The sequence below is a fragment of the Camelus ferus genome, chromosome 14 (genome assembly GCF_009834535.1).
Source record: "Camelus ferus isolate YT-003-E chromosome 14, BCGSAC_Cfer_1.0, whole genome shotgun sequence".
Classification (NCBI taxonomy): domain Eukaryota; kingdom Metazoa; phylum Chordata; class Mammalia; order Artiodactyla; family Camelidae; genus Camelus; species Camelus ferus.
Genome location: NC_045709.1, coordinates 65,621,455 through 65,646,763, shown reverse-complemented (window position 1 = coordinate 65,646,763; position 25,309 = coordinate 65,621,455). Strand labels below are relative to the sequence as shown.

At 33.1% G+C, this 25,309-nt stretch overlaps 1 protein-coding gene across 4 annotated transcripts in view; it reads right to left on the bottom strand.

Moving 5' to 3' along the window:
- Window positions 1-25,309, bottom strand: part of DIAPH3 (diaphanous related formin 3) — a 472,396-nt gene that overhangs the window by 140,924 nt on the left and 306,163 nt on the right. For all 4 annotated transcript variants that reach the window (XM_032496900.1, XM_032496901.1, XM_032496902.1 and 1 more), the window contains 2 exons: window positions 25,010-25,174; window positions 5,357-5,492 (listed from right to left, as the gene is read on the bottom strand). In XM_032496900.1, the coding sequence (XP_032352791.1) occupies window positions 5,357-5,492; window positions 25,010-25,174 (301 nt within the window). The remainder of the gene's footprint in view (window positions 1-5,356; window positions 5,493-25,009; window positions 25,175-25,309) is intronic.

Below are 25,309 nucleotides of genomic sequence, written 5' to 3'. Positions count from 1 at the left end.
GACCTTCACGCTCATCATTTTTAAAGAAGCAAAAATGACACAAGTGACCTCTAAATGCTGTAACACGATAATCCGAGGTGCTGTGCTTCTTAGGGTTGCTGCTCAAGACGACATTTAATGCTTAATTTTTCTTCTTAGAGAATCTTAGCTCATTATTCTGGCTTTATTGTCATTCTATTAAAAAATAACGTTCTCAAATGATAGTGATAATAAATAGTAGACTGGAAAATAGTTGCTTGCTTTCTTGCCAAGGGCAAGTAATGATTTATGATGGATAAGAAAGAGCAGGGATTTAATTTACTCTACTACCTCAGGTGGTGATCCACGAATCTGTGCATCTGTGAAAAAACACAGTTCTTATTTGCATGGTGGAAACACTAAAGTCATGAAAATATATGGAAGGAAGCTCCCTGTGGGTTTATGGCAGGGTTATGTGAAGATTCTTCTCCTCCTCTATCATTCACGGGTACGTGCACCACATACAAAAATAGGACAAAAGTTCCCGGTTCAGAGAGGTGATAAAACACTACTATAAACTCAACAATTTGCCCTTCTACATTTTTTTGAGAATAAGAAATCCAGGCTGACAACTTCTACAAAGATGAGAGCAATGCTATGTTCTGTACTAAAATATAACACCCAGAAAGAAAAATAATATAAAGCTTTATCTGATCCTCACAATAAGATGTTTCAAAAAATTCACTATGTTAGCACATATAGTATAGTAAAAATCCATGAGCCTGGTTATCCTATCAGTTTCTAAAGAGTTTTATAATCAATATTTTTAAATTAATAACTGTGGTATACATTAATACTCTCCTTAGTTCTCTAAGACTAAGTTTTGTCACCAGCACCCCCCAACTCAGCCAGTCTCCATTTGCATCGTATTATCCCATCTTTACTTCATACAACTTTTTATAATCTGAAATTATCGTATATATGTGGTTGTCTGATTCACTCATTAGAGTTCTAAAGTTCATTATAACAGGAATCTCATTTATCCTTTTCTTTTAATTGAAGTACAGTTAGTTACAATGTGTCAATTTCTAGTGTACAGCATAATGTCCCAGTCATGCATATATATATATATATATATATATATATATATATATATATATATATATATATACACACACACACACACATATATTTGTTTCCATATTCTTTTTCATTAAAGGTTACTACAAGATGTTGAATATAGTTCCCTGTACTATACAGAAGAAATTGCTTTTTATCTACTTTTATATATAGAGGTTATCATTTGCAAATCTCAAACTCCCAAATTTATCCCTTCCCACTCCCTTATCCCTGGTAACCATAAAATTGCTCACTCCCTTATCCCTGGTAACCATAAAATTGCTTACTTATTTAATCCTTATTTGTCACTTTAATACCAGCATATAGGGGAAAAAAAAACTGTTGATGAATTAAAGAAACAAAAGTAGCCTACCTATTAATTTTTTTATATACCAATAAAATAATAATAGAAGACCACAGCATTTACATTTTTCATAATATTACAAGGTCTTTACTGACAAAAAGTATATTCTATAGCTAACATGGAAAGAAAAAGGTGACTGCATATTTATACTATTTTTAAATATGAAGAAGTATCAACAAATAAGCAGTAATATATTTGATACTTATATGAATTACTTGGCTATAGGAGCTACATTAATATTGAGACAATATTTTGTTATTCTATGCTAATAATCATGCTATATTCAAAGGAAAACTAAAGACCATTCAGAATAATCATCACTTATTGGGATTTTACAAGAGGTCTTTTACTTTGGTGAGAAAACTATATATTTAGGTGCCATGAAATCTGGGATATAGCCCCAGATTCTTTAAAATTCTCTAGTCTACAAGAAAAATAGTTCAAAGCCTCTTTCTAAATTTTCAAATGTTTTTCAAAGAGCTACATCATAGCCTTGTTGTATCAAATGTTGTATCACCTTTTATCAAATGACTGACTCGATCTACTAAAATATTCACATATAATATATATAGTATTTTAAAAATAGTAACCTATAATCAAAAAGAATATGAAAAGGAATATACATATGTATATATATGATTGAAACACTATGCTGTACGCCAGAAATTGACACAACATTGCAAACTGACTATACTTCGACAAAAAAAAAAAAAAAAGAAGAAAACTGATGTGTTATTTTAAAGTGTTTATATGATATCATTTAGATAAATCAATGTTAACCAGACTATCTTTTGAAGAACACTCTCCTGGAAAATGTCAAAATGTATGGCACATATAGACCTCAGCATATAAAGGCTTGGGGAACTCTTACCAAGTGAGAGTCTGACATTTATCTGAGATGTATCTATGATAATTTCCAGACCATGTTTGGGAAGAGATGGTATAGAAAAAGATTTATAAAATAACCCAGTAGGTCAAATAATATGAGCTCTGATTAACAAAAAGTGCAGCGGAAACTTTTCCTTATATTTATTTCAAAAATAAAAAAATATCAAATTTATTTGAATAATAAGAATAGAAAAGTAACACCCTCAACATAAAATACCTATCTAAAAACAACACAAACCGATTGATTGTTAACCACTATTAACTATTAGAACACTTTTGATAGAATTCAAAAACAGATCCTAGTATATTAAAATTTGTCTGTCAAGTATATGAATAATTAAGGAAGAATTAGAAATAAATGGAGCAGAACAGCATTATGAATAACTGAAATTAGAAAAAAGTTGAAGCAGAATATGAAATTGCCGAGAGGATGATTTTCTAAACTTAAAAGTTGATAAAAAAAATCACAAAAGCAATGATTATAAGTCATTATATAACAAAAATGAAACACTTTTATTTTGCAAGATATAAAAATAAAAAGTCAAAAGATCTATTTAAAAGATGAATACTGATGCACAATAAGCTAACATGTAAATCAACAAGAAAAAGACTAAGATAACACAATTCACAAAGGAGGAAATACAAATGCACTAGAAACTTGAAAAAATGTCCAGTCTCAGCAGTAGCAAAAGAAATGCAAGTTAAGATGACAAAACACCAAAAATCTTTAAAAAATGAGAATACTCAATCAAGGCACATTCATAAACTAATGTTAAAAGTTGTTGAAATTAGAACAATAATTTTGGAAAGCAATTTGGCAACATGCACCAAAGGTCTTAGTAATATTTATCCTTTTCTATCCCATATCTTAACAATTACAAACATTTTCAATTATTTATGCATTAGTTATGCATAAATAAGTATCACACTGAAAAGGTGAAAATAACTATTGTTCTATGACCTCACACTGACTAATGTGAGTTAAATTAGATACTGGCATATCCAGTGGACACAATGACAAAGATACTAACAATTACAAACTAAAAATCACAGAACATGAAAGCTTCAGAAAGTTCAGCAAGATAAAGTGAGACACTGAAATACATGTTCACTAGGATCATACAGCTATCACTAAAAGGCAGAAGTTTTTAAAACTGAAAGAAAAACGTGCCAAAATATCAACAGTGAATCTTGGATTATGGGTAACAGTTTTGATCTACTACTTTTTTAGGTGTTTCCTATAACACAAAAATATTATTTTCAAATTGGAAAAATAAAATAAACTGTTACTTTTTAAAATGGAAACTTCCTTCAGGAGAAATATAAATTTAAACAAAACCATTATTAGATTACATTGGATGTGAAGTTTCATTAAAATTTTGGCTTCCTGTCAGGTTTCAACTTTCCAGATTGACATAATAGAGAATTGCTAAGAGGCAGACCCTTAGGTAAAATCCACAAACAATACACAGCCAATCTGCCACCAGTAACTCATCTATACATGACTTGTTAACCAACAACAACTGAGCTCATGTTCAAATCCCAGAATGTCTGGTAATTAGGCAGTAATACATTATTTTAAAATAACGCTTTCAGAAGCATCTTTTAAAAAACTCAATGCCAAACTTTTCTAATCCCCATTTGTTAACACTTTAAGGTATTTCTGAGAACACTTTCTGAATTCTTAATAAACAAGAAATTGTGCTTAGGTGATTTTTTCTCCTAGAAGAAATATGTCTGATACATTAAGGTACTCAGTTTGCTTTATTAAAGGTAAAATATCTCTGTAAAAGTAAAAGTAAAGAAGGCAAAAAAGGCATCTCAGTTTACCCTCAGGGAAACCTTAGGTGAATTTGCAGTCTTGAGATATAAACTACAGTAATTTAGCAGTGAGGCTGAAGGATTTTAATTAAAGTCTTCCACAATCCTTAGTGGCTTGGAGGTAGAAAAGGCAGAATTTTTAGGGGGTAAAAATATAACTATAATTGACTTAATTCTTTTGCATCTAAGTTAGTGGTATATTTTAGCTTTGGAAAATACATATGTATGTCTCTGTAAAATAGTAAATTTTTTATTTTTTCTTTTTAATTTTTTCCAAGAACCTCTTATTAAAGAAAATTTCAAAATACACAAAAGCAGACAAAATTGTATAGTGAACATACCTTTCCCTCCAAGTACCCATCACCTAACTTCAGCAATTATTATTTAGTCAATCTTGCTTTGTCTATACACCTGCTTACTTCCCAGTCATGCTAGGCTATTTTGACTGAAATCCCAGACATCATATCTTTTTGTCTATAAAATTTTAGCATGAGTCTCTAAAAGCTACTTTAAAACATATCCACAACAAGACTAACACGTCTATAAGAAAAAATAGAGTATTCAGATTTTTTAGACTACTTTTTCCTACATTTGTTTGGATTGGATTATACATAAATTCTATTTATAACAATTGGTTGAAATGTGTCTTTAGTCTATTTTAATCAGTAAGTTTCCCCTCTATCACTTTTTTCCTTCCTTGGAGTATTTTGTTAAAGAAAACAGGTTACTTGTCCTGTAGAATTTCCCATAAACAGTTTCCTATAATTGTTATTTTACTAATTGACATAAATTATTACAGATCAGTTATTTAAGTAGTAGTGAAAGAAATGCTAATATAATGGAACTACAGCAGTACACCAGAGGACCAAAATCACCTATGATCAATGTCAGAATGAAAACATTTCTCATTAGTAAACTAAACTGGGTAAAGCTCATTTAAAAAAAAATTGCTAAAGGGGAGAGGGGATGGTGGTGGTGTTGGGGGAGGGTAATAACTCAGTGGTAGGGTGCATGCTTATTAGCACGCACGAGGTCCTGGGTTCCAACCCCAGTAACTCCACTAAAAAAAAAGAATTCCTCTATGGCTTAACTCTAAAATAAGTCATCACATCTTCCTTTTTCATGGACATATATTAAACTGCAGATAAAATAACCAGTATTAATCTTGGTGTAGACAGAATAAACAGCAAATTTGGTAGTACTTACCAGTCTTCATTTCTAATAAGCGCTTTTTCTTTTGTTGACGTTCAAGTCTTTCTTTCTCTGCCAATTCTTTGGCTATTCTGGCACGTTTTTCTTTTTCTTCTGCTTCTCTTTTTTTGAAATTGTCCTTTATTGCTTGCTATAACAAATTTTGGAAAATGATCAATTTTAACCAGTGATTCCATAGAGCAAATGGAAAATTATTAATCTGTAGAATTGTGATTAAATATCTTTTTGGTAATGGTTATTTCTTATATTAGCAACATAGTCTTTTAAAAGATCAGCACATGAACCCTTGTTAAATATGTTATGTATCTAAAAATACAACTGTTATGTTTAAAGCACCTGCATCTTAGTGAAATCAACTAAGAGAAGGAAGACAGAAACTAAAAATAAAAAAGCATTTAATTTACAAATCAAAACTAGTTTCCTATACATATTCCCAAAAGAGTGTCTAGCAAATGTTTAAGTCTCCCATTCCTCCTATGCTAAGTAAACTCCTGAGTACAAGAAAAAAATCGTTGAAGAAATGATAGAAAAGAGCTGAAATTTTGTAATGGCTGCGTTATTCTACAATCAGTCATTTAACAATTTCTTTCACACAGAGAGAAGTGTCATAAGGATGATTAAAGAAATGTTTGGCATTTCAACATCAGGCCCTCTGACTGTTCATCAAAATCAGTAATGCCATGTGAACCACAAGAAGATCTCAACAGATATGGGATTAGCCTGTCTCTTATTTTAAAAAGTTTTATGCAAATCAAGAAATCCCTCTCATGTGGCATTTGTGGGAATTAGTAGGCAAACATTGATTTTTCAAAGTGCCAACAAACAGCATGGCATGGTGTTACAATATCCTGTGAAGATTGTATTCTTCAGTACCAGTGAATCCAAACAGGTTATCTCATTGCTAGTTTATCACTAACAGTATTAAGCAGAGAAGTGTATAATTAAACTTTAACAACTAGGTGGCATATGTTATTTTGGGAGATGCTTTAATTTCTTCTTTAATATATATATATATATATTTTACCCTAGAGATAGTGTAAGTTCTTCATTAGAAATCAAACAAAAAAGTTTAATATTATTGATCAAAACAATGAAAAGAAAACTATCAGGGGATAAAAAAAGAGGAACAAAAAGCATAGAACAGAGGGAATACTAACTCATCCATCCATCCAACCATCCATGCAATAAATATTTACTGATAGACTGAGTAGTAAATGGTACTATTCTAAGGACTAGGGAGATACACACATAGCTATTAAAGTAGTTTTACATGTGATATGGTGGGGCAGAAGGCAAAGACAGACAATAAACAATTAAAATTTTTAATAAATATAGTACTAAAAAAATCAAAAGAGTGATGTGATAGAATGCCTGGAGAGTTACTTTACATTAAGTGATCAGATAAGGCCTCCCTCACTGATTTGATTCCAGCTGAAAGTCAAGAAGCTAATAGCCATGGAGTAACTTGGGGAAAAACAAATGCAAATGCTGCTGGTGGGTTTGAGAGGTAAGGAGGAGGCCAGTATGGTGGTGTTAGACGAGGTCAGGGGACATGCGGAGGCCTGATCATTTACAGTCTTCTAGACCAAGATAGGGGATTAGACTTTCCTTTAAGGAAATTACAAAACAACTGAAGATTTTCAAGTAAGAGAGTGCAAAACTAAGGACTCTATACAAGTACTAATCAAGCACCTTTGTTCCAAACTGTCTTTTCAATGAACCGTCCTGGAAGCTAGAGGTAGTGTCTCCCTCTTAAGCAAATGGATTTGTTTACTGTCCAGTATGACAAACCAGGGCAAACTGGGCAGTCTTATTAACTCTGAGAATAATTGGGTCCCCTAAGTTCAGGGTTTCCCTCTAGTAATACAAACCATTTTGTGTGTAGGTATTAAAACTGGCCCTCTTTACGTTGCCCTGTGGGAATCTGGGCTCAGGAATCTACAAAATTGTTTATTCTGGCTACTCCTATCTGCTGTGAGTAACTCTTCTTTATTTCTGACCCCACAGTCTCGTGTCTTCTACTAACATTCAGGAAACTATGAAAACTGGTAAATTCTCACACTCTTCACAGTTCAAGACATATTAACACTGACTATTATTGCTAAACTATGAAATACCAGTACTAACATATACTTTAACATGCAATCTCTCCTTCCCTCAAATGGATTCTAAGTCCTCCATTCTAGCTCAAAATGATTAAGTACTTGTTCACTATAATGAAAGCAGTAAGAGGCAGAAGCAAGACTTGAAAGCTAGTGACAATCTAAGCTTTTTCTACCACGCGGCTTCCTATGAATGTAGCACCAACTATAAGACAACAGTAGCTATAAAAATCAACACAAGTTAGCAAAACAGGAGAAGGTAACCTAAAAGTAGAAAATAAGTGTGGTTTCAAAGGCAAGTGTATATATCTGCATGTGTGTGTGCATGTGCACCCATGTATATGTGTAAAAGGGAGATAGTAAGGAAAGGCGAACTGTGGCAGAGAAAAGTATAGGCAAATATTCAGGAATCTAAGCTGTATTTCTTGTGAGGGAAATGAGTAAGAGGAACCAGCAAGAGATAAAAAATGTATCACGTAGCGTATTTATGAAACTTCACTAAAGTATACAATTTTCAAATATGAATTTTCTACTTTAATGACTGGATGCATTTCGATGAGAAGATTTAATACACCACCTATTACCAGATATAACTGTCACACCCTTTTAGTATTCCACTGGGCAATAAAAAGCCAAAATTACTCCCGAGGACCTATAAAAATAATGTTTACATTTAGAAATAAGGTTTGAAGTAGTTCTTAAAGCTATTTTGTTTTATGGAAAATGCACTATTGATTTTCATTTAAAAACCTATCTCATTTAAAACATATCTTTTTCTGACATTATAACTATCAGGAGAAGAATTTTAGCTGGAAAAATACCAACAGACAGCACAGAAATCGGTATTTAGTCTGGAAATAGTATCTCAGATCAAATGGTCAATTTGGGGGTTTGTTTTACCCTAAATTTTGAGAAGTTAAAGTAGCCTAAAACAGAAAAGATGAATAGTTAGAGAACCACATTATTCTAGATACAACTGCCTCTTAGTTACTTCAGTTCTAGATTTGAAACCAGAAAAGAAGAATGAGGGTTAACTGTACATATAGATAGTTAGCTATAAGAAAACAACTTTTTTTCTTTAAATCATCTTATTCTTGACCTGGTTTTCTATTTAGTCAATTGGTAGATAAACTGCACTGCCAGCAACTACTTTCATCTATGTAATAAAAGAAATTCTGAGTGCTTGTAGAACTTCCAGACACATGCCTGGTTCATGATCTTGTCTAAAAGATTCATGGGTGTACCAGTCTAGAGCAACGACCACAGAGGGCTTCAAAACTTCAGTCACATTTTTGACTGTTCATTTCAAAGGCATGATCAATAATTTACCTGAGTTCTAAGGCTCACCTGGTTTTTATAGTAATAGAAAATTCTAAAATATCTATAAAAATACATAGGCATATTAATACATGTACAAAAATATAGTTATGTTAATACACGTATGTGTGTATGTGTTCATGTATGTTAAATACATCAAGTTCACAATTGTTTTCCTCCTATAATTTATGTCTTCTACATAACTAAATGTAGTAACAAGAATCTTGCCACAACTTGTTTAAATATACATTGCAAAATATGAAAATGAATATATGTAATTCATGTATGACTGAAAAATTGTGCTGTACACCAGAAATTGGCACAACATTGTAAAACTGACTATAACTCAATAAAAAAAATTTTGATAAAAAATAAATACACATTGCAGCATTATACGTTATTTCTCTCAGAGAAATCAAAATAACCCAAAACCAGTAAATTTAAACGCATGTGTATATGTGTATGTATGTAAAATTTAGAAGTCTGGCAGAGTGTAATCCTCCATAAGTTAGGGCTGTTATCATAAACATTATCTTTGAGTATTTTTATATTTTGCAGTATCCTTTATTGTAAACTTCTGGGATTTGCTTTTTCACTCAACATTATGTTTCTAAGATTATGTTCCATATTTTTATGTATAAATTGTTATTCCTTTTCATTGCTTATAATATTAAACTGTGTTTTATTATTCACTCTCCTATCAGTGGGATTTGGGTTGTTTCCAGTTTTTGGCTATGATGAACCATACAGTTACAAACATTTTTGTACATCTCCCTGTGTAAGTTCTTTAAAGATAGGTCTCATTAGTTGGTTCTTAAATCTGTTTAGAAACTGCTGACAGACACTCTTTAAGGGAAAGAGAACAAAACATTTTAGAGCATAACATAAGCAGTAAGGGTAAGTATTGTTTGTTGATGCTTTTGTTTCTGTTCTTAAAATACATAAACATAAGAGTGTTGGGTCCCAATGTAAAATCTTATTTTTTACTATATTAAGGTTATGGTGAAAATAGTTTGAAACCCATGACTCTCTAAGATAGGAATGCAGTTGATCAATGAAAAGGAGAGATTTGTCTTCAGTCTTACTAGATGATGTTAAAGTGTCTTCAAAGTGGTTGAGCCAATGTACACCCCCTACCATCAATACATAACCATTGCCTACATACTCACCAAAACTGTTCTCATCAGCCTTCTACCTGTTTGGCAGGTATATAATAGTATCACACCGTGGTTTTAACTGGTATATCTATGGCTCCTAATTCAATTATCTTCTCACATAATAAAACATTTGTATTTCCTATTCTGTGAAATGCCTATTCATTTCTTCTACCCACTGTTCCATTAGGTTATCATCTTCTTAATTGTTTGTAGTCCTTTAAATATTTGATACTAATCTTTTGTTAGCTTTATGCTTTTTAAATATATCCTGGATTGTAATGGTCATTGTATTTTATCTTGTCTTTCAGCAAAGAGAAATTCTCAAATTTATGTAGTAGTCAAAAAATCTCTTTTCCCTTATTACTAGTGCCTTTAATATATTATTTTAAAAAATTGTTTCCTAGATCAAGGACAATAATATTCCATATTTGCTTCTTAAAGTTCTAATGATGTTGTTCACCTTTCAGTACCTACTTCTCTGGAATCAACATTTATGAACATTTATGAGTTGGGGGTCCAATTTACCTTTTTCATATGGAAAATGAATTGACCCATAACGACTTCACAACTAGCCTATCCTTTCCCCAGCTGATCTACAAGGCCACCTCTCCTGATTTCAAGTGTCCATATATATGCTGGTGCTTGGGGGCTGCTTTAGTCCATTTGACCAATGCTTCCATGTTTGCACCAATAACGCTCTGCCTTAATTATTATAGCTTAAGACTTATTTTTTTTCTTTAGAAATGACTTCACTATTCTTGTGTCTTTACTCTGTCATCTATATTTCAGAATAGACTTATTAAGGTCATTTTTTTAAAAGTCTATTGAAAAAATAATTTTCTTCTTTCAGGTCTTGGACATCTTTTGTTATTCTCTTTCTATTGCTCTTATAAATAATGTCTTAAAAAAAAACATTTCCAACATTTTATAACACATATAAAAATGTAATTGATTTTTATGTATTCCATTGATAAAATTTCTTAACAATTTTCCTGTAGGTTCCTTTAAAATGTTTTTTTTTAATTTTTGTGTTGTTTGGGGAGAGGGCTAATTAGGTTTGTTTGTTTGTTTATTTATTTGATCTATTACTTTTTATTTACAGAGGTACTGGGGATTGAACCCATGACCTAGTGCATGCAAAGCATGTGCTCTACCATTGAGCTGTACCCTCCCCCTTGTAGGTGTCTTTTTGTAATATTCATAGACAACATAATGAAGGATTAGTTTCTTCCCTTTCAGCTTCTATACTTTTGATTTCATTCTTGTCTTATCAAACTATGCTAGCTACGAGTTAAATTTTCATTATTAGGTGAAGAGGATTCCCTTTGTTCACCATTTCTTATTTAGGGATAAATGGTTCAACTAGTTTACTGTTCTTGTTTTAAAATCTGAACAAGGGTTGAATTTTATCCAATATTTTCCTCAGTCATTCTTAATGTATTGAATTATATTTATAGATATTTAATATTAAACTACATTTCCATTTCTGAGATAAACTTAACTTGGACATGAAGAATTTATCTTTTTGAACATTTGATAATAATTTTTTTTTACAATATTAGTTTGGAATAATCATTTAATTACAATTTGGGAAAACTCATCTGTAAAGCTTTCTGGGTCAAGTATTTAATTTGTTGGAAGATCTGAGAAGTCATTAAATAAAAATAAGATATAGACCTATCTAAACTTTCTAATTCTTTTAAAGTCAGTCTCAATATCTAGTATTTTTTTCTAAGAACTTATACATTTCATCAACCTTTCCAATTCTGGCCTACAAATTTTTATAGTATGCTTTTCTCTTTTTGTATCGACTCTATCTGTAGTTATATTCTTTCTTATATTTTCAGTATTTTTTCTTGATTAATCTCTTCAGAAATTTATCCAATTAACTTGTCCTTTCAAAAGATTTTAAATATTCTCAAGTAATTTTTTCCCTTCAGTTCTCTTTTATTTTTTCTAGGATTGTATAATTGTTTTTAAATTTCTGAAGTCAGATGCCTACTTTATTAGTCTTTCAGATTTTTCATATAAGCACTTAGAGTATAAATTTCTTTATACCACTATTACTGTGCCCTACAAATTCTGATATAAATAGAGAATTTTCAATATTGTTCAGGTCTATTTCTTCCTATGATTTCTGCCTTGATACATGAGTTATTTAGTATGTTTTTTAGAATTTTCTTAAAACGATTTTAAAATTTCATCTTTTTTTTAATTTCTAACTTCATGTTATTGTGGTTAGTGAATGAAGCTGAAACTTAGAAATTTATCAGAATTTGTTTCACAATCTCTAGCATGTGATTAACTTGACAAAAGTTCCACTTGTGACTGAAAAGAATGTATATTCTTTAATTACTGAGTTGGGTTCTATATACATGTATAAAATCAAGTTTCATTGTTTAAAGCTCTCATGTCTTTGATAGTATTTTTATGCTTATCAGTAAATTAGAAGACTGTCAAAGTTTTCCAATATAATGCTAAATCTGTCAACTTATTCCTATAGTTTATCATTTTTTACATGTTTATTTTAGTGCTATGTTATAATGCACATGCAGATTTCTGAACTGTATCTTTCTGGTGAATTAAGCTTTTTATCATCATAAAGTAATATTCCCTTATGTCTATTGTACCTGTTATTAACATAGTTTTCCTCTTTCTTTTAAATATTATTTGTCTTGTATTTCATTAATTGTTTTGTTACTTCAAACTTTTCCATAACCTTGGGTTATAGGTTGGTCTCTTATAAACAGCCTAAGACTAGATTTTGTTTTTAAACCAACCTATGGTCTTTTAAAGTTTTATTGTGATTTATAAAATACTTGTTTCCACCACCTTATGTTATTTCTTTTAATGTCCTGCTTTATTTATGCTCCTTTCTTTTTTGTTTTGTTTTTTCTTCATATGTCTTTCCTGGTCCTTTTCTCCCTCTACAGTTTGAAACTTTACTGGATATGTCTATTCTTTTACTGGTTATACTTGTAATTTTATCACACAAATCAATGTTTAAAGGTTACTGATATCTTTACCTTCCTTCTTGACCTTTGAACAATACAGGAAACATAAAATACCTGAACTCCAAATATCTCTTTCAATCTATTTAACAATTTGTCCAACAGTGAATTAAGTTCTGTCTCTCCTTCTCTATAAAACATGCTATACATTGTTTTACTGTGTATTTCATTACTGGACATTTAGTTTCATGGTAGGTATGCCTTCTTGTCTCTCTAATTTTTCTTTTTCAAAAAAAAATTCTCCTTCTTTAAATGCATCCTTTAGAGCAGGAGTGAGCAAACTACAATCCAGGGTTGGCCACTTACTTTTGTAAATAGAATTCTATTGGAACACAGGCACATCCATTCACTTACGTACTGCCCATGGCTGTTTTTGCATTGCTATCGCAGAACTAAGCAGTAGCAACAGGGACTGTCTGGCTTGCATAGATTTACTATCTGGCTCACTGAAACGTCTGCCAATCTCTGCTTTAGAAGGTCTTTTAACAGAGATATTCATGGAAAATTATTATCTGTTTATCTACAAGCAGTTTAATTTTGTCCTTGTTCTATAAAGAGTTTTTGCTGAATATCCCCAAAATTAAAAGAACAGTTATTTTTTCCCTTAACTTCTGAAGATATCTGTCTTCTGGTTTCCATTTTCTGTTAATGAGGAGTCATCTCTATCTAACTGTTGCAATGGTGGTCATAGACTTTCTCTTTGGCTGCTTTTAAAGTTTAGTCTTTGGTGTTCTACAGCTTCACTACAATATTCTATCAAGTGAATTTCATTTCATTCATCTGACTTGGTATAGTCTGTACATGTCCTATTCTGTGGATTCTTGATCTGGAAAATTCTCAGCCATCACTTTGAATATTCCCTTTCATTCATTGTTTCGAGTCTGTGTTTCTAAGACTTTCATTGTATAAGTGGCAGGCCTTCTCACTCTGTCCTCTACATTTCTCAACATGTCTTCTACACTTCTAATCTTCTTGTCTCCCTGGATTGCATTCTGGACAATTTCTTTGGATCTATTGTCCAATTCACCATTTCTTCCTTCAGCTGAGTATAGTCTGATATTTAATCCAGGTTTAATTTTAACCATCATGCTTCTACTTCCTTAAGTTTTATCTGGTTCTTTCTCAGATCCTGCTTGGTCATTTTTGGTAATCTCATTTCTTTCTCTCTCTTTAATCTCATCTGTTATTTCCTGAAACATTTTGCATATTGCTAGTCAATATCTAGAGTCTTGGAGGTTTGTATCTATTGTTTTGGTCTTTCAAGATCATTTCACCATTACAATCTTTTGTTTCTTTGGGTGTTTGCTGATTGGGATTAAGTGCTCTTATTTGATTAAACTTAATTTGTGAGAATCTTGAGGCTCTGAATTGTAATTGCCTCCTGCGCAGAGCTTTTAATATGCTTCTGTAAATAATCAGGTATCATTTGTAACCTGGATAAGTTTAATTTCTTTTTGTCCTAGGCTTGTTATATAAATTTTATTCAGTATACTTACCCTGCATGTGACCCTGATCTTAATCTTGGCCTGATCTCAGGGCAAGCCTGGATTTCCCCTTTGTATACCTACGCTCAATGTGCAAGTTTCAGTTTTGTTCTTTTCTCTTTAACCCTTTTTGCCCTTGGAGATTTTCCTTGCTTTCTCACAAAACAGCCATGTTTTAAAATGCTTTGCTGCATTGCAATGGATGGAGCTTTAAGAGTCCCTATTACCATATTGCAAAAAGCAAAATCCTCAAAAGTGTGTTCTTATATAAGGTTGACCAACACATAGATCTTCATTTCTTAAATACTTTTGCATAATGTAGTGGTTCTTATACACTGTATATTTTTCCTGGGTACTTTATAAATGTGTGTTTTAGAATCTAAAAGTAAACAATTTAACATTGCACAGCCATATAAAATCAGTCCAAGGTAAGTACTCAAAAGAATTTGTTGAACTGACAATCAAGAATGTCTTCAAAAATACAGTAAGTATGACATTTCACTACTTTTAGAAACTATTAAAATAAAAATCTGAAATTGTTATTGCATATTAGAAAAAGCATAATGGTTAGGAGGAAAAAATCTGAAGTTACTTCGTCTTTCTTTGAATCTCTACCTGGTACTAAATAGCTTTGTGACTTGTATCTGTTTCCTGTTCTGTAAAATAAGAAAAATAACACTTTATGGAGATACTATAAGAATTAAATGAATTAATACATGTAAATGGCTTCCAGAAGTGCCTGGCACATAGTTAAGATGTGAGCAATTATTAATATTATTAGTAGTAATATATTATTACTAACTTATAATAATATTATTTTCATTATTACTATGTCACTAATCAAGTGCCTCCAACACACAATGATTTATCCAGCAACAAATCAAGGAAGAGCCACTTTCTAGCTTACATCATTTATATATGTTTCTATCAAGCATATGGGGTAGTGCTATTTTCATAGATCCTATAAGAATATAAATGCTTTCCATTCAGAGATGTTGGTATGACTGACACACTGAGTTGGTAGGAAGTACCAACAAAGCACGCATCCAATACAGCTGGATTACGTGGCAGAAAAGGTAAAGAGGTGAATTAAATATGGAGGACTAGATGTACTTTTGACCTCTAGTCTAGCTATTTACCTCTAAAGAGTTAATTCTCTCCCTCTCTCTCTCTCTCTCTCTCTCTCTCTCTCTCTCTCACACACACACACACAGACACACACACACACAGACACACACACACACAGACTGGGAGAGAGAGAAAGACATTGTTTTTAATACTTTTAAATCTAATATGGTTTAGGAGATTTTATTCTGGAAAAGAGTTCAGTTTCCCGTGTTCATTTCCCCCAATGTATTCCTCACACTTGAAATCAGACATTCCTGATAAATTAACCTAAAACATTTCACCATGATATAAGTAATAGTTGTTTTATTTTTCCGAGAAAGTAAAACTATAAAAGTCAATGTGCGTATTACCCCTTCTTCCAAAAGCTTAAGAAATAGTCTATATTCCAAATATGCCTTTACTTGATGAATATATCAGTTTTATAAAACTGTAATAAAATGTACAAATTTGTGTATAAGACACAAGCAGGCTTCCACAGATCCTGACTTTTTTATAGTACTTCTCTATTTGAGTCTTAGCCTATTTAAATAGTTTAATCTGCCTAACTCAACATTTTTAAACATAAGATAATATCCTGTATATTTCTGTAACTTAGAAAGTTAGTGGAGATTTTATTAAATGAAAAACAAATGTTAAAAAGTTTATGTCTTCTTGTTCAGAGTTATATTTCTTTCAACATTAATAGATATTTAAATTATGTAAGCCAGGGTTCTCTTAGTATAATTTTTACTAAACCCCAAATTCTTTTCTTCTTGCCTAAGTATTCAATTTGTCTCAAGTCCCTAAAATGAAGAGTAGACAAACTGAATTTAAATCTGCATGCTTTCCAGAAAGCTGGATGTTAGGACCATTAAGACACAGGCTAATTTTCTTAAAGTAAACAACCACATAAGAGTCCAACACATTCCCACTAAATGCTTGTTAGGAGTTAACTTAACTTTGAGAAGAGACAACACTCAGCCATATGAAATGATTACATAGTCATGATGACTACCTTAAAAATGCATTCCTGTACTCCTGTATATAGTTCTATAGTGGAACATGGAAGAAAAAATTTTTAAATAATTAATGCCCGTCATACAAGTCTTTAAAAATATAAAAAGTGTATGATCTACTAGTCAGTTTTCCATCAAAATTTTTTTCTTTTGTAACTAAATAGATTATAACTACCTCATGGAAAATAAGTTTATTCTTAGAAATCTCTATTTGCAATAATTACAAGGTTGATGTTTTAGAAAGGAATCTAGAATGACAGTAAAAAGTAATCGGATTAATTTCTCTGGTATTACCAAGTCCCATACATAAATGCTTAGTCAGAACAAGACAGCATGATATACACACAAACACTTCATCATCTTAACATTTAATGCAAGGTGTTATTAGCTGAACTTTTTACGACCCATGAAACTTACGAAAATGGAAAAGTATCCTTTGAGAATGCCCCCAAAGGATGTGCAGGTGCTGATGATTAAACTGTTTCAGCTTCAAGTTGCCCTTCATTGTAAAGTCAGTCTCAGATGAAACACCAAATTATTTATTAGTCCACCAGGGACTTAACATTACTGGCCCTTCACAATTATGCTGTGAGTTTGTTTGCGATTTCTCCAAGCACTTCATAAAATTCTCAAACAAATGAGATTTTTCAATCTATTCAAAAATGATTTTTTAACAAATAAAGCATGAAATTTTCATAATTAAGGTTTTTTCAAAGTAGAACTTGATTTTCTGTTAAATGCATTCTCTTCCCTTGTGTCTTGAAGTGATATATTATAAAAATAACCATTTTATCTCCCCATTGTGAGGTTAAATAAAGGCACAGTTAAGCACAAGATGGCAGCCATGAAGAATGGTTCTTAAAGGTAAGCTTGGTGACAAGACAGCATTATTTTTTGAGCTACTGCTAATCACCTCTTCAAGGAAAACGTCCAACCAAAGCTCCACAATATTCCATGTAAGCCTGGCAATGTTAAAACATAATATAAAAAGTAGCCTTAAGCCAACAGTGTTTTTTCTTTCTCTCTCTTTTGTCCAGAACACAGAAGACCAATATATCTTATCTACAAACAACATGCCATTTGATTTTGTTTGTGATATTCTAGTTTAATGCTGTCTTTTCCATTACATGGGTTGATATACTTATTATATTGTATTAGTTAATTTAGGTGATTTCTTTTTCCTCCATTATCAATTGTTGTTCTCATTACTTTATTAGAATAATCCAGACTTTACCTTTCACTATAGTGATTTCAGTGAATAAACAAAATACTTAAAGTGTAAAAGAGAAATACCAATCACTAGTCAGCCAAATGAATTTATTATCCCACTGAGCAATGCACAGTAAGAATAAACCTTATCAGTATAAAGAAAAATTAAGCCAATTAGTCTAGGTGTGTTTTTATTGTGACAAGCCTAAAGAATAAAGATTAGAAGAACGTAACAGAAATAATTTTCAAGGTTGCAAACCTAAATATTCGTACCAGGAAATGATTTAATTCCTGAAATAGGTCCTAAAGGATAAGAAGAAAAGAAGATCCTATAGTTAGAATATTTATTTTGTTCTAGGTCTGGAGCTTTATACCTCTAAGTATGATCTCAGAGTAACAATGATCCCAATGAAGACAATTTTCAAGTCATAAGCTCACCAAGATCGGCAAGGATGAATGATACTTCCTACTATAGTTACATAAACTGGCTCAACATCCAACCACAGGACTTCTACATAATTTTCTTTTCTCTGGTAACACAAAATGAGTCAAACTACAAGATTTAAGGAGAATGCAGAGAACGCTCAGTGCCGTGGAGCTCCTGCTGGTCACCTCGTTGGTCTATACAGAAGTCATCAGAAATGACATTTAGAGTTGACAAGAACCAAACTGGGGTAATTTAAATGATTTGGTAAAATGAGTTTTGTTCTGGCTGCACTCTATATGAAGAAAACTTTACACTAAAAATATTCTCTCATTGGATGATTTCATTTTGCTTTGGTAATTCACTACTTGAGTCTGAGTATTCACTAGCAGGATGAATTGTATTTGATCAACACAGGCAGCAAGATAAAATGAGTTATAACTGATTGTATATCTGTTTACTACACAGTATATTTCAATTGCATGAACCAAAAATCAACTTAAAGTCTGCAAATAGCAAGAATGATGAATCTTTACATGAAACATAGCTTTAACAAAACCGTAGACATAATCTAAAAACAGAGCTATTGATGAAAAATAGATATCTATTTATTTCAAAGTATTCTATGTGGAAGCATAAAATAAAAAAGAGGTAAAATACTTAAAATGTTGATCTGTAATAATGGATGGGAAAGATGAAACTTACTTACATTCTCTGTATCTATGCTTATTTATTTTGAGGGTATATGCACATTACCTAATTTGATCTTCAAAATGTAACATCCCTAAGAAATGCAAGCTGTTATTAACAGGGAACTGAGGCTCAGCAGGTTAAGTAATTTGCCAAAGTCACAGGACCCAAGGAACTAGTGATCAGAGCCTGTGCTCCTGGCCACTGCTGTCTTGCCTGTAATGGGCTGGACAGCAAAACAAAGGAAAAAAACAAACAAAAAAATAAAACAAAATAAAAAAACAAAGGGTGTGGCTTATCATAGATAGGCAGACTTCAGAAATCACTTAAGTTGTGAAGAAATCAGAGGGAATTCTCTCTCTCTGATTGTCATTACACATAATCCGGATGGGTGTACGTGGGAAACAAAGTTTAGGGAGGAACAAACTGGAATTTATGAACTAGAAAATAATAACTGCAAAGTTCAGCACATATATGTAAACCCAGTGTACAAAGAGAAAAAAAAAACCCTACAATACAAAAAAACCCAATTCTGCCCCCTTTTCGTGTGTGCAAGAGTAACAAATTCCTTTTAAGGCAGGGTTTACTTTTTACTGCCCTCAAAATCCTAACGCTAAACTAAAGGGTCCAGATATGCTGGGTTTTCAAACCCCTCAATAAAGAAGGATGTCTAGCAATTCTTCCAGTACTTAAAAATCCCAACAGAAAACGTGCATGTGCTCAGGATAAGAGCTACATGAACAAGAGGAGGGTATAGCTCAGTGGTAGAGTGCATGCCTAGCATGCATGAGGTCCTGGGTTCAATCCCATACCTCCATAATAAATAAACAAAAACCTAATTACCTCCCCTCATAAAAAAATTTTAAAAATTTTTAGAAGAGCTACATAAACCAAAAAGCCTGACCTCTTTAAGTGTAATTCCATCAATTCTATACGTGAATATACAATATTGTAAATTCAAAGGGTCTACATGGTTACATATGTCTAATTAAAACAGAAAGATGACGTATTTCTAATAAGCAAAATTTGGTAGAAAACTTGTTTTCAAACATGTTACTCATAGGAGAGAAATAACAAAGGCATCCTAAGAGGTGAAAGCATTTGGAAGTATTTCTCTATAATGAGATTAGTTAAGCGTAATAAATAAGGTGTCAGATGAAATTTGCTTAAGGAGTTAAGACTGCTCTTGCAAGCTGTGCTAATAATTTTGGTTAAAGAAATAAAATAGCGAAAGGTCTTCCAATGATAAAAAAATGAAGTGTCACCCAGACAAAACATGCGAGCGCTGGAGAAGAAACCACGTAACTTGGGCCTATGTAAGCACAAGCAGTTTGAGGCAGACTCTAACACAAATGTGACTGGAAGTGGGACCAGGACATACATATGCTTCAAAGCCACAGTGAACAATGAGAGATGCAAAAATTAGATGTAAACTCAAAGAACAAACATGAGCTTGCTACAGCTGTTGGATACGATATAGGGGGACAAAGGGTCCTTGCAAGATGCAACAAAAACTCCTTAATGCACTCACTTCATCCTGCAGAAGCATGATATCGCTATTAATCACAGGTACATTGGTAATGGCATAAAATAATGAGTCAAAAACCAGTCTGGTTACTCGGTCATTTCCAAAAGGTGCCCACCAGGAGAGAGCCTCCCTGGGCTGGGGTACCTGACAGGGATGTGCGATGCAAGTGGAAAACGATGATTATTGTCATACGACACTGCACGCCTGAAGGCATTAACTTCATCTGGTGAAGCCTGATGCCTGGTGGGCCACCAATTTACTCAGCCTGTAGTGTGAGGTCAAACATTTCCACCTAGTACCTCCAACTTGAACTTTACGCTTCACATGAGCCCTGCAGGAAATAAAAATCTATTACAGAGAGGTGCTGACTCCCTACCCCTTACCTTAACCCTCACCGCAGCAACAAGGCCTGATATGAAAAGGCCTCTAATGTTAAAAAACAATATTTTATGCTTCAAAATAGAACCAGACCTGCAAACATTCCTTTATCTTGAGCCCATCAATATAAATAAAAAGTTATTCTATCAAGTAGTGAGGAAATAAAGTATCCTGTGTGCTGGTTCCCTTCAGTAAGTTATCAGAAAACACCCTTAAAAACAACATTTTGACTTTTCTTACAAACTCTCTGAGCAGCAATGTACTTGGGAATGTTAAAAAAATAAAGTGTCGGCTTTGGGGTCAGGCGGGGTTTCACTTAATCCTGCCCATACTGAGCAGAGGCACAGAGTTTCTTTCTCTGCCTTGCAGTTTCCTCCAGGTAACATTCTGTACCTTACAAAGATGTTGTGAAGACAAAGGGAGATAACATACGTATAGCACCAAGCACAGGGTCTTAGCAACTCCATCAGTGGCAGGTGTATTTGGTTTTGTCCTGCCGAAGATGGTGATTTAAAAGAGCTGAAAAAAAAAATTAAACATAAACTTACTCCCTATCTCTTGGAAGTTGATCAATCGTTCTAAACAGAAATCAGTCCCAATGAGCATACTACCTACAGTAGACTGTGAGAATGACTATGGAAAGAATCACTCATTAATTCCCAGTGGACAACCCTCAGTTAGCAAAGAGGTGAGTTAAACTGCTGTCACAATGAACAGCTGTTCCTCAGAGGGAGCTACAAGATTGTGAAACCTCTCTCCCTTGGTCTACATGGCTTGAGGCAGCAGACTGGAACAGATGTTCCCTCGTGAGCTATGGTAAAAAGGCTCAGAGAACAAAAAGAAAAAAAAAATGCTGAACAGCTATATCTATACAAATTAGCTGGGAGATTCCAGTAACAGGGGTGAGACTCCCTGAGTTAGCATCTCTGCTCAGTCACTTATTAGCTGTGTAATGACACACAAGTCACAGTCAAAGCCTCAGTCTCCACATCTGTAAAATGGGAATAATTACAGTACCCATATCACATCTGTTTGTTGTTGTAAGGATTAAGTGAATGAAAAGAGCACCTGGCCCTTGGTTGACAGTCTATGTGTTAGCTCTAAGAGAATGTCAGTCACTGTAGATGGACACATCTGTCACTAGATGAAGCGAAGTCTGAGCAGATATCAGAGGGGTGAGCAGGATGATTTAGCTGGGCAAAACATGGAAGGAGTGCTCCAAGCATGGGGAACAGCAAGCAGAGAGGACTGAACTTGAGAGAAAACATTCCATGGAAGGCTGCCATAGTGGAGGGCAGGTGTACAATGAGGACAGTGTTCCAACTCCTTATATGAAATACAAAACGGACCTATACTTTATGGTAAAATGGGCTGCTCACTCATGACCATGGGTCATGAACGCCAGTAGATGAAGCAACAATGTAAACATGTTAACCTATCAAACATATTTAATAATGTAAACATAATTTAACAGTAATTTCTTAAGAGAAAATATATATTTTTGCCTATTGTATTAATGTGGCTTTCCAGAACAGACCTTCGGTAAATTAAAGGTCCACATCTATTCCTAACAATTTCATACTAGCTCACTGAAATTTATGTAGTTTCCAAGGTTGAATAGTATGGAATTAAATAGCAACCTAAGAGATCAGAAGACATTGACAAAAGACATTTGTCGGTAATTTCTGTCAGTCTTTTTAAAGATACAGCATCTAAAATTCAAGCTGTATAACCATATTTGCCAGAAAGAAAGGAAGAAAAATTTGTGTTGAGAAACTGCACTTCCCTTACAGTCTTTTTATCTAAAGAAAACTTCCTTTCCAAATTATTTAAAGTGTTTTGTATATTTACCTCTAAAAATTTTAATTTAGTACAATGTGTATCTGAGTGTGTTTAAGTATGTGTGTGTGTGTGTATGTGATAGCAGCTACTTGTAGGACCCATGTGAACTCTGAAATAGACAAAGTATAGCTGTCACTCTGTTACGCTCCATTTTCAACCTTTCCCCATTCAAACACTTTCTCTCACTGCCCACCACTTAGGAACAGAAATGCCACGTTACGTACAGAACTCCCACCAGATCTCAGGAAGATTAGGAATTAAATCCGGATTCAAATCCCAATTCAATCACTTACAAACAAAGAGACCTTGGTCTCTTTCTTCATTTGTCACAGAGGCATAGTAACAGCAAAAAGGGAGGTCTACATTCATGAAGAAAATCTACAAAAAGATACAGACTTATTATGAAGATTGGATTATTATGAGATAATACACATAAGGCATTTGGAAAAATGTCTGGCTCATAGAAAATACTCAATATCTGATGGTTATTATTATTTTATATATGCATTTCAAAATTTCATGCATAATTCTGTCATGGGTCCCGAAGACCACTCTCAGGTTTGATAATTTGTTGGAAGGCCTCACAGAACTCAGAGAAGTTGTCATACTCACTGTTACAGTTTATTACAGTGAAAGGATACAGATTAGAATCACAGTTGTCTTCTCCCAGTGGAGTTTCATTATTACAGCCACAATGTGTGACAACACATAAGATGTACTGCCAACCAGGAAGGTCACCTAAGCCTTGGTGTCCAGAGTCTTACTGAGGAGGTCAGTCATGTAGGCATGAATGTAGACCTACAATCCTTTAGCTACTCAGTCTCCAGCACCTCACAGAGGACAAACCAACCCAGTGTGACCCAGAGCCCCAGGAAACAAAAATAGGTGTTCACCATGAATCACACTTCTCACATAAACTAGCCTGGCCCAAGGCCTCAGGTATACAAAAGACAGCCTTATCAGACAGGATTTGCCAAGGACTTAAGGGTCATCTTCCAGAGCCAAAGGCCAGTACGTTCTTTGAAATGCACAGGGTTTGACTACCTCAAGCTCACTGAGTTAACCTTTCACTGCGTAATAATTTATTAAGCAACTACCATGTGCCAGGAGCTATGATAAATACTTAATATACATTATCTCATTTAATATTTAAATACTCTTATGAGAAAGGAATTAACATCTCCTTTTTCAAAGATGGAAACTGAAACTCAGGAAGGCTCAAGAGTGTTCAAACCACGTAACTAGTGTGGAATCCAAACTTAGCTCTCTCAAACTGCAAAGCTGTGGCTACTTCCACTAAGCCATGCTGCTTCGTAAAATATTAGAAAAACTAAAATAGTGTATTACACAATATATCACACATAAAGGCACATGATAAATATATTTAATTATCAAATTTATTTCCAGTAGTGATAAAATAATGTAAAAAACACTTTGAATTTGTGGAGGAAACAAACTAGAGCTGTGAGCAAATGTGTACTTATTATAGAATAGTTTTCCTTTAAAATAGTGAGTTTTTAATGAAAAGGCTATCTGATCACAACCAAGTGACTATAACCAAGTTCAATAAATTCAGCAATAAAGTTTTCCTGAAATGAAAAAGAACCAGCTCCTCAAATTCAACCTTCTTTTTCTTTACACCTCAAAACTTTTTAATCCCCACAAACATCTGCTGAAATACAAAAATGACTTACCCATCTATTAAGAATAACATAATCTTTCTTTGTAGAAATGTATCACCAGCTTCCCCAGGGAGGCAACAATGCTTTCTCACTTTAATACATATGGGGTTTTTCTTCCCCCATCTAATCAGCTAATACTTTTCAAAAGATCTTTTTAATGCCTAAATGAAAAGATTCTACATCAGAGACCTCACCTCCCTATTAAAGTATCTAAAGGAAACCCTAGGAATGTAAAACTCATTCAAAGGCAAATCACAGGTAGCACATTGTACAATGCATTAAGAAAAGAAAAGGGAAAAAAAGCTTCACAAGAGCTGCACAGAATTTGGTAAAATTATACCACAAAAATATAAATTGATTTTAAGTATAAAGAAACAAATTCATAGCCAAAAACTTATTACAAAAGTGCTTTGTAATCAGCCAGGAGGGGAGTTTTTATGAAAAACTTCAAAATTTGTCACTTTTTCAATCAAAATTTCTGATTACAGCTTAATTTTGGGAAGGCCAAAAAGAGAACAAAACACACATTTTTCAATAGATTTAAAAATCTGAAATTCTTAAAGCTAACTTTCAACATCAGAGAAGGTAGGTTTTACTACAGACATCAGGAATGGGATGGATAATGAAGTAAGAGTAACAGTAGATTAAGTAGTGTAGACATAAATACTTTCTAAAAAACAGATGAAAAATTTTAACATACCATGAATATAGTTCGGAAGTTACTCAAGTCACTCAAAAAGTCTTCCACTGACACCTTCCTCACGTCAATGGCAAAGTACCCCATTATGCTCTGGTATAACTTCTCCATGTTTTCATGTAATTTTGAAAGTTTCTCATGCTGTTCTTTTGCGCTGATAACAAAGCTGTATATTATAGTTAAGGTATTCTGAAATTTACAAAGTGATGTTTTAGGGGAAAAGAAACCCTGTGAGTCCCATGTTTTAATTTAATTGTTAGCTGCTAATACAAACCTCCAAAATGCCAAAATTAGCTCTAACAG